At 46.1% G+C, this 17,666-nt stretch overlaps 1 protein-coding gene across 1 annotated transcript; it reads left to right on the forward strand.

Annotated features, from left to right (window-relative positions):
* Positions 1-1,418: 1,418 nt before the first annotated feature.
* LOC103174542 (butyrophilin subfamily 3 member A1-like) lies at positions 1,419-16,963 on the forward strand. Its single transcript, XM_042344753.1, has 14 exons — positions 1,419-1,540; positions 2,387-2,734; positions 3,394-3,669; positions 4,353-4,472; positions 7,172-7,207; positions 8,400-8,426; positions 8,605-8,631; positions 9,195-9,221; positions 10,171-10,197; positions 10,715-10,741; positions 11,220-11,246; positions 12,358-12,384; positions 12,589-12,624; positions 15,776-16,963. The coding sequence occupies exons 1-14, from the start codon at positions 1,483-1,485 to the stop codon at positions 16,288-16,290; spliced, it is 1,578 nt and encodes a 525-aa protein (XP_042200687.1). The 5' UTR covers positions 1,419-1,482; the 3' UTR covers positions 16,291-16,963.
* The last annotated feature ends 703 nt before the right edge of the window (positions 16,964-17,666 follow it).

Here is a 17,666-nt window from a genome sequence, read left to right on the forward strand (position 1 = left end):
CATTTACAGATGTCACCCCAATGTGCACTGTAAACAGATATAATTACACTAACAAAACACCCCGAGACATCGAACACAAACCATACACTGCAATAAACACACAACCAGTCAACCCCCTGTCACTGTGTGAGGTTAGTGACTGAGCTCAGTCACTGTGTGAGGTTAGTAACTGAGCTCAGTCACTGTGTGAGGTTAGTGACTGAGCTCAGTCACTGTGAGATTAGCAACTGAGCTCAGTCACTCTGTGAGGTTAGTAACTGAGCTCAGTCACTGTGTGAGGTTAGCAACAGAGCTCAGTCACTGTGTGAGGTTAGTAATTCAGCTCAGTCACAGGATTAGCCTCCGGACACAGGTTTAATGTACTGTTAATAGTGAAGATTCTTCTCATTCGATGCAAACTCTTAAACAGGTCAGTGTCGGAAATTGTTTCCTGAAATGAACTATTATTTTACCATTAAAATAATGCCTTAACTTTACTGCGATTCCAGTTACAGAATTCACTGGTTTCACTTTCACATGTGGTGATGTGGAGTTTACATATGAAATAAATGTTCTCTATTGTCAGGTTTGTGTCAGTAGTAAAGCGGGAGCTCTGCAGTCAGTTTATTCCCAGTTTGTGGTTTAATCGCTGAGAATCGGAGGCAAGTGAGGAGGGAAGGGAATGGGAGCTCCTCTCTGACCTGCACCATGTTGGGGTGAATAAGGAGCGGCTGTGAGGAGGGGGAGGGCAGGAGCACATTACAGCAGTTACACGTAACATGTTCCTTCCCCAGTCTGATTGCTGTCAGGTCACTGGTGTTTACAGTGTTTCCTCTGAAGCGCTTTGAGACGTCCCTGGATGTAGAAGGTGCTGTATCAGATGTCAGGATTATTATTCTCCGAGGTCACCTTGACAAGGGCTGAGGGTTGAAGCTCAGACAAACAGACGGAGACTCTGTGAGTTTAGAGTCTGCACCAGCAAAAGGTTCTACTGTTAAAAGCAAATCAGTGTCAGAAATTGTTCCCCGATGTGAAAAGTTTATTGTGATTAAAAATAATCATTTTATTTTTAGTGTTAACCCACTGGCTTGGTTTAGCCGAAACAACAACAACAACTTATATATCACCCTCCACTCAGGGCAGCGTCTCAGAGCATTTAACAGTGGTGATGCCTGACTCCGAGCCTGAGTCAGAGGGTTGTGGTTTCAAGCCCCTCATTAAGACTTTGAGCTCACAGTGTAGGATGACACTCCACTGCGGTGATCGGGAGCACAACATTGTTGAAGGTGATGCTCTCTGCCTGTCAGGTGGATGTTAAAGATGCAAATTGTTGTTGTTGTTCCACCTATTTCAGCGCAATTACTTTATTCCAAAAGTTTGGAAGAACACTTTATTCAAATGCTGATCTGGATTGTGACACAGATCTGGTGTTACTGTGTGTTATTAATTTATTATGAATTGTCTGTTGATTTCCTCGTGTTTCAGTGCTCGATGTCCTGACAGATGATGGAGAAGATTTTCATTCTAATTTTCCTGTTTGAGATTCCGGCTTCACTTTCTGGTGAGCAACACTGTCATTTTCTGCCTAATCACTTTCACATTAACATTGCTATTTATTACAGAGGCAACTAAAATATTAGATCACTTATCGAAGTAGAGAATAGTTTTGTTTCTGATAAAGAATCCACTCACTGTAACTGGAAGCTGGAGCTTGTTATCACTGCAGCTGAAACTGCCCCAGAAATGTATTGCTTCTATCAACTTCCCTCAGTCTATCAGCCCATAACTGTGGCTGAAAGATCCTCACCAAACCTGGTCTATTCCCAGCTTCTCCTGATCACCTCCCGTTGTTCAGTGGTGAACAACTGTATCTCATTTCTGAGAGAAATGACAATTCCTGACTGTGTTAATGAGCTGAACGAGAGGACATTCTGGCTGTTTACACTGGAGCCGTATTTCAAACTATATTTGCAAAGGTTGTGAGCTGTCCGTGTTCACAGCACTGAACTCCGAGAGTAAATGTATCAGGTGAAGCTGAGATGGGAAGATGGGAGGTGAGTATTCTGGGAAGATGAGGTCAAATGGGCTGAAGGACTTCCTTCATCTGAACCTCTCTTGTGATCGTGTGAAATGTGTCCACTGATGAGACTATAAACTGGTGATTTATATTCATCTTTTAAATGGTAACATTGCTGCACATTTCCAAATAAAGTATATTTCTGTAATAAGACAGTTTCTGTGCAGACTCAGGTCAGTTCATATCTCAGACTTTCAGGGCTTCAGGAAACCAGACACTAAACCTGTCAGTGACAGTGACACAAATAAACTATTGGATCTCATAGTTTTACACTTAATTAGAAACAAATCATAATAATAGTTGAATAATTGATATTGTATTGTTCACTAGATTCTTTTATAGTTAATGGTCCACGTCAGCCTGTCCTCACAGCTCTGGGGAACGATGTCACTCTGGGATGTTGGTTAACCCCAGGAGTGGCTGCAGATATGATGGATGTTAAATGGAGTAAATCTGATTCTGGGGATGTGGTGCATTTATACACACGTGGAGTGGATCTACCTGATCAGCAACGTGAAGCCTACAGAGGAAGAACCGAGCTCATTAGAGACGGGATGACTCGAGGAAACGTGTCTCTCAGACTGAAGAACGTGAGGTGCTCAGACCAAGGAGAATACACATGTTCTGTGAGATCCACAGTAGATTTTGATGAAACAACAGTGCTTGTGAAAGTTGAAGGTTTGTTGTGTTTAACCTGTACATTTCCCTATTCTAAGCTCATATTCCCACCCCGTCCCAGTCAATATATTTTCCAGCCTCAGAAATGCACCATAATCTCTACCAGAGCCCCGTGTGAACTGCACAAAGTAATGATTTGTCATTCTGGCTCAATGTGGGCAATTGGCTGCCGCGTAACACCCACAAAATACTCAGTCAATTCACTGTACAGTATATTCTGTGAAGGGCTTTGAGTCGTCTCAAAGACGTGATTAGGCTCTATATCAATTTCATTGGAAGGACTCTTGTTGTTTGGTTTAGAGGGTTGTGGGTTGAAGCCCCACATCAGCACCTGAGCTCATAGTTCAGGCTGATACCACACTCTGTCACTGAAGGACACTCAGTGTTAGAGGCTGACGTTTGGTGAGACGTGAAAATTGACAGTTTGTACCTGTCTGTTCAGGTGGACATTAAAGATCCCATAAACTGATGGAGAATGTAGTGTATTGCAGATTAATTGGCCATTCACTTGATGGTGCAAATGACTGTAACCTTAGCCTTCAAAAGCAGTCACTACAAATGACTAATTAGGTGTAAAGTACTGAATGTTTTGATTTGATCAATTGTTACAAAAGTTCTGCCTTTGTAATTGTTGATAACACAATGTATTACTGTTACAGACCGCAGACGGCTGCCCTTGATTTCCATGGCAGGTTACCAGGACTCGAGAATTAAACTCACGTGTAAATCAAAAGGCTGGTATCCCGAACCTCGTGTAGTTTGGTTTGATAGGAGTGGAGCAGAGGTGAAAGCCAAGACTGAAACATGCACTCAGAGGTCTGAAGACTGTTGGAAATGTGAAAGTAGTATTGATATAACCAGCGATTCTACAGACAGATTCACGTGTCTGACAAGAAACTTTCTGGAGGAAAACGAGGCAAAGATCCAGGTATCAGGTCAGTGAAACATTTGCAAAAATATAAGCACTTCAATGCAACGTATTACAGTTCATATTGTGATGTGGAACAATCCACAGCAGCTCCCAATGTTCAATCTGAGGCTTTCATTCTGATTTTCTTTCAGCCAATTTCATTATAGGATAGTTTGCTATTGTAATTGCAAATAATTAATTACACAACAACAAGATACATGTGTATAGCGCCTTTCACGTGGGGAGGACATCCCAAGGCACTGGACAGTGACAGCATTTCATGTATTACTGAAATACAGCAGTCCTGTAGCTCAGTGGTTAGAGCACTCACCTCGCAAGCGAGAGACCTGAGCTCGATTGTCGGAGACGCTGTCCTTCAGATGAGACGTTGAACCGAGGACTTTTCTGCTCCTGTTCAGGTGGATTTTAAAGATCCTCTGACACTTTTCATGAAGGGAAAGAAGTTTCTCCAGGTATCCTGGCCTACAATCCTGCAGATAAATTTGTCATTCACTACATAACTGTTGGTGGACATTGTGTGCAGAAAATTGGCTGCCATGTTAGCATACAAATAAACAGTCACTACATATCACTGTAATGCCTGTGAAACGCTTTGAGACTTCATGAAAATGTAATAAGGTTCTATATCAAATTAAAGAATGAAAGGATTATTATTAAATATGATACAAAATGTTCCTTATGTTACAGAGGTGTTTTTCCACCGAGGCCCAGACTGGCTGGTGGTTTTCCTTGTGGCGTTCACTCTTGTGCTTGGAGCAGTTGGTGTGTTGATGTTCTTCTGCAGAAAACGATTGAAAAAAGTTAAAGGTAATAAATGATTTTGAGATTCCCCCAAAATATAATCTTTACTTTCGTCTTTTATATAATCCATAACATAGTGAGGAGAGCACTGGCAACGTCTTAGTGGCAGTGACAAAGGCGAGAATGAGGGTTTCCGAGGTGTTGGGTGTGAGGTAGGGGCAGCGGCCGTTGATGTGATGGGTGTGAATTAAGGCAGTTTTGATGAGGCAATGCATGTGAGGGAGAAAGGAAAGCTGGGGATCAAACCACATGCCATGGTTGTCACTGAGAGAATTAGAGAGAGAGGCCGGGGAGGCTGAGGAGGTCAGAGCCAGAAGAGAGGATGTGTTGGCAGGAGCCAAAGGTGATGGCTTTAGTTTTATCAAAACAAACAAATTGAGACAGATCTTGAAGGAGGCATGAGAGGGGGTGAGATGATATGGAGTTCCAGAGGGTGGGGGCAGAGAGGCTGAAGGCTCGCCACCAATGTTTGGGTGGGCAAAGCACGGAATATGAAGCAGGCTTGAGGATGCTGAGTAGAGGGAGCGGACAGGTAGGTAGGAGGTTAGGAGGTTCAGAGGTAGGGAGTCGCAAAGCCGAGGAGGTGAGGTGAGGATCAGGAGCTTGAACTGTCTCCTCTGAGGCATGCGGAGCCGGGCGATCATGAGGTTGATAGTGTCGCGGTGCCTGGTGCAGGAGAGGACACAGACTTCAGATTTCTGGACAATCTGCAGCCTGTGGAGGAAGGAGTTGTGGAGGCCGACAAGCAGGGAGTTTGTGTAGTTGAGCCTGGATGTGATGAACGTGTGAATAAGGGTCTCGAGAGAAGTGGCAGAGCCGGGCAATGTTGCGGAGGTGAGGAAAAGCGAAGCGGGTCATGGCAACGATATGGGGGATGAAGGACTGTTGAGAGATGAGCAGGACACTGAGGTTCCACTTTGGCTCCATGATGTGTAGAGGGCAGCCATAAAGGGTGATGCTGTCAGCGCCCGAGTTATGGAGGCACTGACAGGAGCAATGCAGGACGGCCTTGGTCAACTGGAGAAAGTTAGCTCTCATCCAGGACTTGATGTCTGACAGACATTCTGTGAGGACAGCAGCAATCCTGGAGTCGAGGTGGAGAGGTGGAGTTGGGTGTCATCACATACATGTGGGAGTTGACTCCATGTCTATGGATGATGTCACCAAGAGGGATCTATACTGAGTTCGAGGAAATTTTGGCTCATCCAGGCCTTGATATCTCACAATCAACTGGACAGATCATCAGGGACCTGGGGTCGAGAGTAAATTTTGGGTCATCCACATCCATGTGGGAATTAAGTCCATGTCTGTGGATGATGTTGAGGGACAGGGTGACTGTGTTGGCCAGTAGTGGGCAGAGGAAGGGCAATTGGTTGGTGAGCAGATGGGGGGGAGGTTGTTGAGGGAGCAGGTGGGGAGGTTTATGTTATGAGAAGGAAGATGTGGCCGGGTGTATTTTGTTGATTTTTGTTGTTGAATGTGAAAGGCGCAATATAAATGTCATTTTATTGTTATTATTCTCTATTGTCTCTCACACATAAAGAGAAGTTGTGGGATAAAAGGCTGGAAATGTTAATCAGAATGTGTCTTGTCGTTTCCAAACTGCAGAAGGATTTGCTCACACAGAGGGATATGAAGATGTGGAATTCTTTGCCCCAGAAATCTGTGGAGAAGGAATCAATGTGAATGTTTAAATTTAAACAAATAAATTCAGATGGATCTTGAAGGAGGCATGAGAAGGGGTGAGGTGGGATGGAGTTCCAGAGGGTGGGGCCAGAGAGGCTGAAGGCTCGCCCACCAATGTTGGGGTGAGCAAAGCAGGGAACATGAAGCAGGCCGGAGGATGCTGAGTGGAGGGAGCGACAGGTTGGTAGGAGTTTAGGAGGTCACAGAGGTAGGGAGGAGCAAAGCGGAGGAGGTGAAGTGAAGATCAGGAGCTTGAACTGTATCATTTGAGTCATGTGGAGCCGGGGGATGAAGGTCTGTTAAGAGACGAACAGGACACTGAGCTTCCACATTGGCTCCATGATGTGTAGAGTGCAGCCATGAAGGGTGATGCTGTCAGTGCATGAGTTATGAGGCCACTGAGCAATGCAGGACGGCCTTGGTCAACTGGAGAAAGTTAGATCTCATCCAGGACTGACAGACATTCTATGAGGACAGCAGTGATCCTGGAGTCGAGGTGGAGTTTGGTGTCATCACATATATGTGGGAGTTGACTCCATGTCTATGGATGATGTCACCAAGAGGGATCTATACTGAGTTGGAGGAAATTTCGGCTCATCCAGGCCTTGATATCTCACAATCAACTGGACAGATCATCAGGGACCTGCAGTCGAGAGTAGATTTGGGGCCATCCACATCCATGTGGGAATTAAGTCATGTTTAAATGAGAGACAGAGACTTGGATAGTAGAAATATTAATGGCTTTGGGTAAAGAGCAGGGAGTAGGGTTAAAAATATTAAAATTGGTGGAACAGGCTCGTTGGCTGAATTGTCTCCTTCTGTTCCCCTTTTCCTTTCCGAAAAGCTGATTTCAATTAGAAATAACCTTAAAGCAGAGTCTTTAATGCACTATTATTTTCACTAATATTTAATAAAATATTGTATTAACATTTCTGCTGGATTGTGTCCATTACATTTAGGGGAAACGTCCTACAGTTACTGATAAGGACGACACTAACGATTGTGTCTTTCTTTTCCAGTTTATGAAAATCTAAAAAAGGGATTTAAAAATCTGGGTAAGTAACAACATTACAAACATCCCCGAGCCTCAGCCTCCCCGAGAGTCAGGTCCTCGGAGACCTGCCACAAGCCCTTCCTGTGCTCACTGGTGACCTCAGCATTTACATATACACACACACCCAGACATATACACACACATACCCAGACATATACAGACAACAAGCACACACACACACAGACATATGCACACAACACACACACACAGAATCACAGAACAACCTGAACTAAACCCACCTCCTATGGAATAAAGAAACGTGACAATTCTGTGCAGATGAGGAGAATCTCACTGTGTTTGACTGGAGAGAGAAAGTGAAACTTACACTTTAACACAAATTAAATCATTCTGATACAATGAATGAATTAAAAAACATGATGTGAACGAGTCTCTGAATGTGCATTCCATTCGGTTAGATTCTGTTCCAAAATATTGAACATTTACATCTGCGACTTGAAACAATTTACATTGATACAATGCCTCCATGCGCCGGGTCAGGGTGAAAGGGGAGGTGACCGTACACACGGTTAAAGAGGAAGGTCTTCAGGTGCGATGAAAAAAAAGAGTGGGGAGTGAGATGGAGGGATTGAGACAGGGAGTTCTGTGTGTTTGGTGGTAAGTGGTTGAAGACATGGCCACCAATGGTGGGGCGGAGGGGAGTCAGGGATGAGCAGAAAGCCAGAGCCGCCCAAATAAAGGGGTGGGTAGAGGAGTGGGGTGTGAGCAGGTCGGAGAGGTAGGGAGGTGCTGGACATGAGGTGATTTGTCAGTGAGTGTGAGGATCTTGAAATGGATCTGTTCAGTGATAGGGAGCCGGTGGAGCCCGGCAAGGGCTGGAGTGACGGGGTTTGGAGTTTGTTGTGGGTAATGTACCAAATGTTAAGGATTATTAATATTATCATTATTCACTTTTTGAGATTGTAAATGTTTAATCAGTTTTGTCAGTTTCTACAGTGCCAAAAATCCCCATTCTTAATGTGAATTATAACACAAATTGTGAAATAATTTGGTTTGTTTACTGATTTTATTTCCTTCATTTGATGTGAGCACGTATCCTCCTATCACAGTGAGTTTGGAAAGTTTGAGCTTAAAGGAAAATAAAGAAACTGAATAAAATAAACCAGATAAGTTTGTTAACTTTTTTTCAAAAATTTAAAATTATATTTTCTAAAACCTTTTCTTTTGTTTTAAAGATAATGAACTGAAATCTGCCAAACAAGGTACAGTACATTGTGTTATTGGCACTAAGTGTTTATGATGGAATTCCATCAGTGATGATGTCCCATAAGTGAATCAATCAATGACGACTGACTTCAACATTCAAACCGTCTTCACTCAATGACTTTCAGTCTCGTGAGAAACTTTACATTGCTTATTAATATTTGTTTCTTCCTTTAGACCAAAAATACATGAAAAAAACACTGGGTAAGTTTTAATCTCCTGGAGCGTGAAATAAGTTTCCTTCTCATCGCGCCTCCCCTTGTTTTAACCGGATGATTCTGGGAAGGGTCAGTGGGAAAGGGGGTTAGTGAGAACTTTGGATAATGATAAGCTGTGAGGTTTCAGCAGGAAAAACATGAGCAATTCCCCTCAATCCATCCTCTGTGGACCACAAGCCTTGCTTCTGGACAACCCATGTCTAAACATTAGTAAACCCGGGAGCATGGCGCTGGGGAGAGGGTTCATTCTGTATCAGACAGACACGGAAACTCTACACACAGTTTGTGGAACTCCGAATAGTTTGGTTTGGAGACTCTTAACCCCAGTGATGGGTTTGTGTGTGTGTCAGACTCTGACCAAAACTAAGTCCATGTGTTTTTTTTAATTGGTGAAAACAAACTCTGATTGGGATTTGGTGAGATCCTGAAGCCTCAGTGCTGAAGGGTTGTTTATCAGCTGAATCACAAGACTGTGAATAGGTTCAGTGTGTAACAGTGGGGGGTGATTTGTGGAAATAAACAATCAATAAATATATTGTTTCCTTTCAGAACTGNAAAAACAATTCACCAAATCAGGTACTTGATGGCTTTATCCTCATTTACTGTTGTTGATGTTATTGATGTAGAATTGTGCTGCTGCTCAAAGGATCAATTATTATCAACTCTGATAAAGATAATAAATTAAATGTAAGAAATACGATTATATTAAGATTATAAGCAAAGTTTGACGTGAACTTTCAATGTACAGTTCAGTCATCTCACATCTACAAATGTGATCAGTTTGTCAGACCCTGTAACCTGGAGAGATCTGAACCCAGATATTGAGTTACATCGATAGATTACAGTAGAACAGAAGAAATGCTGGAGGNAAAAAGCCCAATATCCATCTAGTTTGCCTTCCACCTTCATGGCAGTCACATGCAAATATGTCCCAAACTACCTGTGTACTATATCCCATAACGTTATTTCCTAAAAGAACATTTCTAATCTGTGTTTGAAAGAATCTACTCAATAATAATAATCCTTGCATTTGATATAGTGCTTTTCACATCTTCTAGACGTCTCAAAGCGCTTCACACAATGTACAGTAAAGTGAATTTACTGTATATTTGTGAGCGAAATGCTGCAGTCAATTATGTACAGCAGCGTCCCACAAACAGTCGAGGATTGAAGTGACCAATTTATTATTATTTTCCTTTCTAGAGGGATTATTATCAGGTGTGTGGAGTAAGGAAACTTGCCCATGGTTTTTCCCTGTGGGAATTGAACCCAGGTTTCTCGCTTGCAAGGGGAGTGCTCCAACCACTGAGCTACAGGACTCCACAGTGTCATTGGTGAGATCATCCTCTAAGTACAGACTCACCAATGACCTACAAAGTGACCCGATTACCCCACTATTTCCACTTCCTATTGATCTTTTGATACATCCCAACAACAGATTGTCAGGAATAACATACATTGAAGTTTACAAAAGATGAAATTATAAGCAAAATCTTATTAAATTAAAACTTCTGTTTCCTTCCAGAGTGGGAGATCGTTGGCAGTTGTAAATGTAAGTTACCCCACATTACAGGCTGGTTATACACCCCACATTACAGGCTGGTTATACACCCCACATTACAGGCTGGTTATACACCCCACATTACAGGCTGGTTATACACCCCACATTACAGGCTGGTTATACACCCCACATTACAGGCTGGTTATACACCCCACATTACAGGCTGGTTATAGACCCCACATTACAGGCTGGTTAGAGACTCTGCGTTGTCAGTGTGCGGAGGAAGTTGCTCTAATTGACGATGTGTAGAAATTATCAGCAAAATGCAGATTCATTAAGTGATTAGCAAAATATCACTCATAACCTAATTTTCAGTCTAGTTTCCAGTTGTGTAAAGTGCACACATCACATTGTAGATGTGCATCCCAATAAATACCGTATGTGTGACAGGACGGGGTGGGTGTAGCAGAGACTGTTGTGTCAAGTGGGCTCACCATTGCGAGTTGTGTTAGTGACACCCTGATAATGAGCTCCTGAGCCCAGCTGATAAACTTGTGTTTTCTCTCAGGCTGCAAGGATCTTCTCGTGGGGTTTGGTAAGAGACTTGATTTAATACAATGCTTCATCACTTCGTTGAGACGTCGCAAAGCGCTTCACAGAATATACTGCAAGGAGAATTGACTATATTTTCTGGGCAAATCGCGGCTGCTAATTGCACACAGACAGCAGTGTCCCACAAACAGTCATGGATAAATGACCAAATTACTATTTTTGGGGAAGGAATTATTACCCCCAGAAAGGGATCCACTAATCGACTAACGATCGGGTTCCTACTTGCTGCGAGGTAAACAGAGGCAAGTGGAGTAAGGAAACTTGCCCAACGTTTCACGCTGCCAGGAACCAAACCCAGTTCCTCTCTTTCTTCCAAGGCGAGTGCTCTAACCACTGAGCTACAGGACTCTGGAATATTAGTGCAATAAAGAAAATGATTGTGTAATGACGCATAAACACAACTGTATAAAACAACCTCAATTGAACAAGTTGATTCAAACTAAATTTTCTTTCATTTCCAGTCAAGTCCAGAATCCACAGTTATGCAGGTAAGACATTAATATAGTATAAATGACATAATTCAGAACTGCTCAGATCCCACCCCAGATTTAGCACAAAGATGTACAGACAGAAGGTCCCAGCCTGGTCTGTGCTGAGGTATCTGATCTCAGTCGGGGAGGGAGGGGGCTCTACACATGGCCTCAGGGCCCGGATATGGATGGACAATCAGCCAAAGTCACTGTTCCTCAAAACATTCAGGGATTCCTCCCCCACTCCCATCCCAGCCTTTCTGTAAATACCGGGTGAGGAGAGGATCAGGCTGTGAGGCCCTCAATGGTTGAATAACCAACCAACACTGGCTGTCTAGACTCTCACATGAACAAGTCACTTGAGAGAGCTACAGACTAGAACCAGACACAGTGAGTGTGAGCACTGAGCCCGACTCCTCCTCATCGCCCTCTGCACGGTCACTGAAGCTGTGATGCCATGTTGAGGTTGTAGAGATGTCAGTCCAATCCTGTGCCCCAGGCGCTGGGCACAACAGCTGTTAGTGTGTGACTGGAGAATGGTATGTGACTGTACCTGTGGAAGGTACTGATAGACCAAATACTACATACACTGTTACTGTATTTACTACATTACATGGTGTCGTACACACTGTCACCTGTCGTAAAATACTGACTTTATATTGTGTGAAGGAATCGGATTACTGACCAATAACAGTCAGTTGTCATGACTGGATGCTCATGTGATGTCCTCGTGTGAGTCCCTCTTGACTCAGAACATCAGTGTGTTTCAACTAACGATGACCACATTATGGTGACATGGTGTTTGCCCACAGCAAACTCTGATCTTGTTGTCTGATCAGCAGCCCATATATTTATGTATAACTAACCCCCCTCCCCCCCGATCAATCAACCTGTCCACTCAGTTTCAAGATCTAGATTAGTCCACATCGTCTCTCCCAGAGGGACACCGCACCCAAATCACACCCAGACCTCACCTACGCCATACACAGATCAAACCCAGACCTCACCTACACCAAACCTGTACTACCCAAACCACAACTACACCACACCCAAACCTCACACAGACCACACAGGGCACACAGCTACATGTCTTAATGATAACAGCTGACAACATTCTGCTTTCTTACAGGTTACAAGGAGGTTCTCACAGAATTAGGTAAGGTATTTGGGTCAGTTTGATAAAGAGCCATTCTGTCACTCCCCTTTCCCCGAATAAATGTTAAAATATATTAATGGGGAGCGGGAGCGAGGAGGGGAATATAAAGCAGTTTGGGGAACAGAGAAAATGTGACTGGCAAAACCGTATAAAACCATCCTCATCAAATAAATCTATACCAACTGAACTTCCTTTATTTTACAGAAAAGACCCAATTTGGGTTGTACAGAAGTTATGCAGGTAAGATATTTAATATCATATAAAGTGTGAAATTCAGAAATCCTTGACAGACCACAGGGTAACAATCTGTATCTGCCACCTGTCTACCAACCGTGCGATCCTATCAGTGCACTCTCACAGAGGTAGGAAGGAGCAAAGCCGTTGAAGGTGAAGATGAGATTTTTGAACTCGTTCCTGTGGAGGATGGGGAGTCAGTGGAGCCGGGCGAGGGTGGGGGTGACAGGGTTTGGGAGAGGACACAAGCTGCAGAATTCTGGATGATACCGCTCCACAAAGACCCTCACACACACAATCTCACCCTCTCCCACAAAAACATACACGGACATCCCCCACACACATCCTCACCTCCCCCTCCACATACACACACCTTCACCTGCCCCTCAGACACATCCTGACAAACAACAACTTGGATTTGTATAGTGCCCTCCATACCGGATGGCGTCTCAGAGCGCTTCACAGTAACAGATCCTGGTGTCAAGTGAGGGGGAAGAAGGTGACCAAAGGCACGGTCAAAAAGAAAGGTCTTTAGCCGAGACCTAAAAGCAGGAAGGGAGGGCACAAGGCGAAGGGAGTGAGGAAGGGAGTTCCAGAGCCTCAGGGCATAGTGGCTGAAGGCACAGCTGCCAATGGTGGAGCGGAGGAATCGGGGGACAAGGAGGAGGCCAGACCCGGTGAAGCGAAGGCAACGGGCACTGTTGTGAGGAGAGAGGTCAGAAAGGTCGGGGCAGAGGAGTGGAGGGATTCAAAGACAAGATGGAGGGATCTGGGACAGGCAGCCAGTGTTGGTGTCAGTGCTGTTAGTGTTAGTGTTGGTGTCAGTGCTGTTAGTGTTAGTGTTGGTGTCAGTGCTGTTAGTGTTAGTGTTGGTGTTCAGTGCTGTTAGTGTTAGTGTTGGTGTCAGTGCTGTTAGTGTTGGTGTCAGTGCTGTTAGTGTTAGTGTTGGTGTCAGTGCCGTCAGTGTTAGTGTTGGTGTCAGTGCTGTTAGTGTTAGTGTTGGTGTCAGTGCTGTTAGTGTTAGTGTTGGTGTCAGTGCTGTTAGTGTGAGTGTTGGTGTCAGTGCTGTTAGTGTTAGTGTTGGTGTCAGTGCTGTTAGTGTTAGTGTTGGTGTCAGTGCTGTTAGTGTGAGTGTTGGTGTCAGTGCTGTTAGTGTTAGTGTTGGTGTCAGTGCTGTTAGTGTTAGTGTTGGTGTCAGTGCTGTTAGTGTTAGTGTTGGTGTCAGTGCTGTTAGTGTTGGTGATTCTGTGTTAGTTTTGATTGTTTAATTATGATGTGAAGCCGACGTCACTTATTGTAACTCTGCGGTTCCCCTGTGACCCCCTCACGTCGCGGCTTTATACCCACTGCTCGGCCTCGGCTCCGCCCCGCGCTCTCCTGACTCCACTCCACACCCTCACATCCCCCACAAACACAATCACATCCCCCAACAGACACACCCTCAGCCCCCAACACACACGCTGACACACCGCCCCACACACACCCACATCCCCCCCACACATAAACACTCACATCCCCCCAACACAGTCTCACATCACCGCAACACACACCCTCACATCCCCTCCACACACACCATCACATTCCCCACCACATACCCACTCATATCCCCCGCCACACATACACCCCCTCACATCCCCCTCACACGCACCCTCACAGCCCCCCACACACGCACGCCCTCACATCCCTCTCTCACACACAACCTCTCCACACAACCTCTCATCCCCCCAAACATACACCCTCACATCCCCACCGCACCTACATCCTCACATTCTCTGACCACATACATCCTCACATCCCCCCCTAACACATACACACTCATATCCCCCGCCCACACACACACACCCTCACATCCCCCCACAGACACACACTCTGCCCCACAAACACACACCCTTGCATCCCCCTCACACACACCGTTACATCTCCCCACATGCACCCTCACATCCCCCTATAAGCACTCTCACATCCTCCCCACACACCCACACCTCCCCCACACACTCATACACCCCCCACCACATACACACCCTCATACCACCCCCAGATACACACCGTCACATCCACCCCCAAACACACCATCACATCCCCCCAACACAGACTCACACCAACCCCCAAACACACAACCTCACATCTCCCCCCACACAGACACCTTCACATCCGTCCTGAAACACATCATCACAGACGCCCCCACACAGCCACAGTCCCCCCACACAGACTTTCACATCCCCCCCACACACAAACACTCACATCCCCCAACACAGTCTCACACCACTCCAACACACACCCTCACATCCCCTCCACACATACACACACACACATCACCCACACACACACACACATCACCCACACACACACACACTCATATCTCCCATCCACGCATACACACCTTCACATCCCTTCAACTCAGCCTCACACCACCACCCCACACATACACACCCTCACTTCCCCCACATACAAACCCTCACATTCCCCACACACACGCTAACATTCCCCCCACATGCACCCTCGCATTCCCCCACACGTACCCTCACCCCCCCAACACACACCCTCACACTGCCCCCCTATACACACCCTCACATGGCACCCCCACATGCACCCTCACATCACCCGCCACACACACCCTCAAATACGCCCACCCAAACAACCCTCACATCCCTCCCACGGACGCACCCTCAGCCCCCCGATACATACCCTCACACCCCACCCAAATTCACATCCCCCACACACGCTCACATCCTCTCCACACACCCTCACATCCACCCAACACAGACTCACACCAACCCCCAAACGCACAACCTCACATTTCCCCCACACACACCTTCACATCCGACCCGAAACAGACCGTCACAGCCCCAAACACTCTGACATTCCCACATACTCACACCTTCACCTTCCCCCCCACACACCCTTACGTCCCCCCCTCACACACCCTCACGTCCCCCCCTTCACACACCCTCACATCCCCCCCCACACACACCCACACATTCCCCCCCACACAAACCCCTCCCCCACAGACACACAGACTCTCAGCCTTTTTGCGGATTCTGTTCCCAGGAGATGTCGATGTTTTACACAAAGGCTTCTCTCCCGGTGACGACGCTGAAGATCATCTTATTTATGATTGTAAAGGTGTCCGACAATAATGGTCTGATTCTCCCTCCAGTTACAGTCACTCTGGATCCTGACACAGCCCATCCCCGGCTCATCCTGTCTGAGGACCTGACCAGTGTGAGACGCGGAGACGAACTGCAGTCGCTCCCTGACTCCCCGAAGAGGTTTAGTAACTATCCCATTGTCCTGGGATCTGAGGGCTTCACATCGGGGAGACATTACTGGGAGGTGCAGGTGGGCAACAAGTCATGGTGGGCTGTGGGATTGGCCACAGAGTCTGTCAACAGGAAACAAGCAATCACATTGTCACCAGAGGATGGGGTCTGGGGGGTGAGGCTGGTGGGTGGGGACTGTTATGAGGCTCTGACATCACCCCGCACCCGCCTGTCCCTGACAGTGAGACCCGGGAAGGTCGGGGTTTACATGGACTATGAGGAGGGACAGGTGTCATTTTACAACGCTGACAACATGTCTCATCTCCACACTTTCACCCAAACTTTCACTGAGAAACTTTATCCTCTGTTCAATCCCTGGTTTGGTTCTGACCCTCTGACAATCTGTCGGTGACGGTTAATGAGGAGGAAAATTTGACTATTATTTCCATGAGGTTTGGATAGTGCCGAGTGTTTGATTCTGTACTTCTCTCTCAGGTTTGAGCTGAGTTTGTGACGGGAAGTGAAGGACGGGGCTGAGTGGGGTATCCCTGAGAGACGTCAGCTCCACATTGTATCCCGAACCGGGAAAGCCGTCTGTGGTCAGCGACACTGAGCTGCTGACACTGACACTGTGCCACAACACCGCACCTGCACATTCCAGTGTCAATACAGTAAACCCCGACTTACAGGACTCCGGGTGTCCGGGATACACAACTGGACCAACCGGGATCCACAACAAATATAGTTGTAAAATTTCCGTGAGCCCTCCCTGTGCAGCGTCCCACAGGGTCAGCTCTCCTGTCACACTGAGCAGCCGCACCGTCCTCACTGGCCTTCACGCTCTGAGACAGGGATATATATCGCTGATATCTTTCTCTCCAGCAATGCCCAGTCTCACAGTCGGGGCTGTGCTCAGAATCTCACTGAAATCTCCCAAATCACTTTTATATCTATAAACAGGTGCCGTGTTGTTCCCCAGTGAGCGGCCGAGTATCACTGTGTATAAACACTGTGTATTTTCAGTGACAGCTTTTATAATCCGTAACATTTCTCACTCACTGTAACAATCTTTAACCCTCACTAAACCGAGGTCACGTCTGTGTGGATATTAATATCCAAAATATTGTCATTCACTTACAAAATACTCGAACAATTTACAATAAATTTGTTTTGATATTATTTTATGTCGAATGATTGAACACAATCTGCACACACTCCTCATTCTCTGATACACACTCTAACCCTCACCCCGATACACACACCCTAACCCTCACCCCGATACACACACCCTTACCCTCACCCCCTGATACACACACCCCTAACCCTCACCCCATGATACACACACCATTGACCCTCACCCCGACACACACACACCCCTAACCCTCACCCCCTGACACACACCCCTAACCCTCACCCCCTGACTCACACACCCCTAACCCTCACCCCCTGATACACACACCCTATCCCTCACCCCCCGATACACATACCCCTAAACCCTCACCCCCTGACACACACCAAGAGCAACAAATTATATTTTCATAGCGCATTTCACGTCAGGACATCTCAAGGGGCTGTGATGTTAGGAATGCCAACCCGAGCTGGTGGTTGGGATCAGGAAGTGACGTCCGGCAATGAGTTCACTGGGGATTTTGAAATGGCGCCTCCGCGCCTGAAGCTGCCGAACCTTCGCCTCACTGGTCCCTCTCCACCACTCGTTCCTCCACCTGTGGCCTCAGTGGTCTCTCCCACCTGTTGTACAGATGGGAGATTTGAAATTTCTTGCCCCAC

Source organism: Callorhinchus milii, unplaced genomic scaffold (genome assembly GCF_018977255.1).
Source record: "Callorhinchus milii isolate IMCB2004 unplaced genomic scaffold, IMCB_Cmil_1.0 Scaffold30, whole genome shotgun sequence".
NCBI lineage: Eukaryota > Metazoa > Chordata > Chondrichthyes > Chimaeriformes > Callorhinchidae > Callorhinchus > Callorhinchus milii.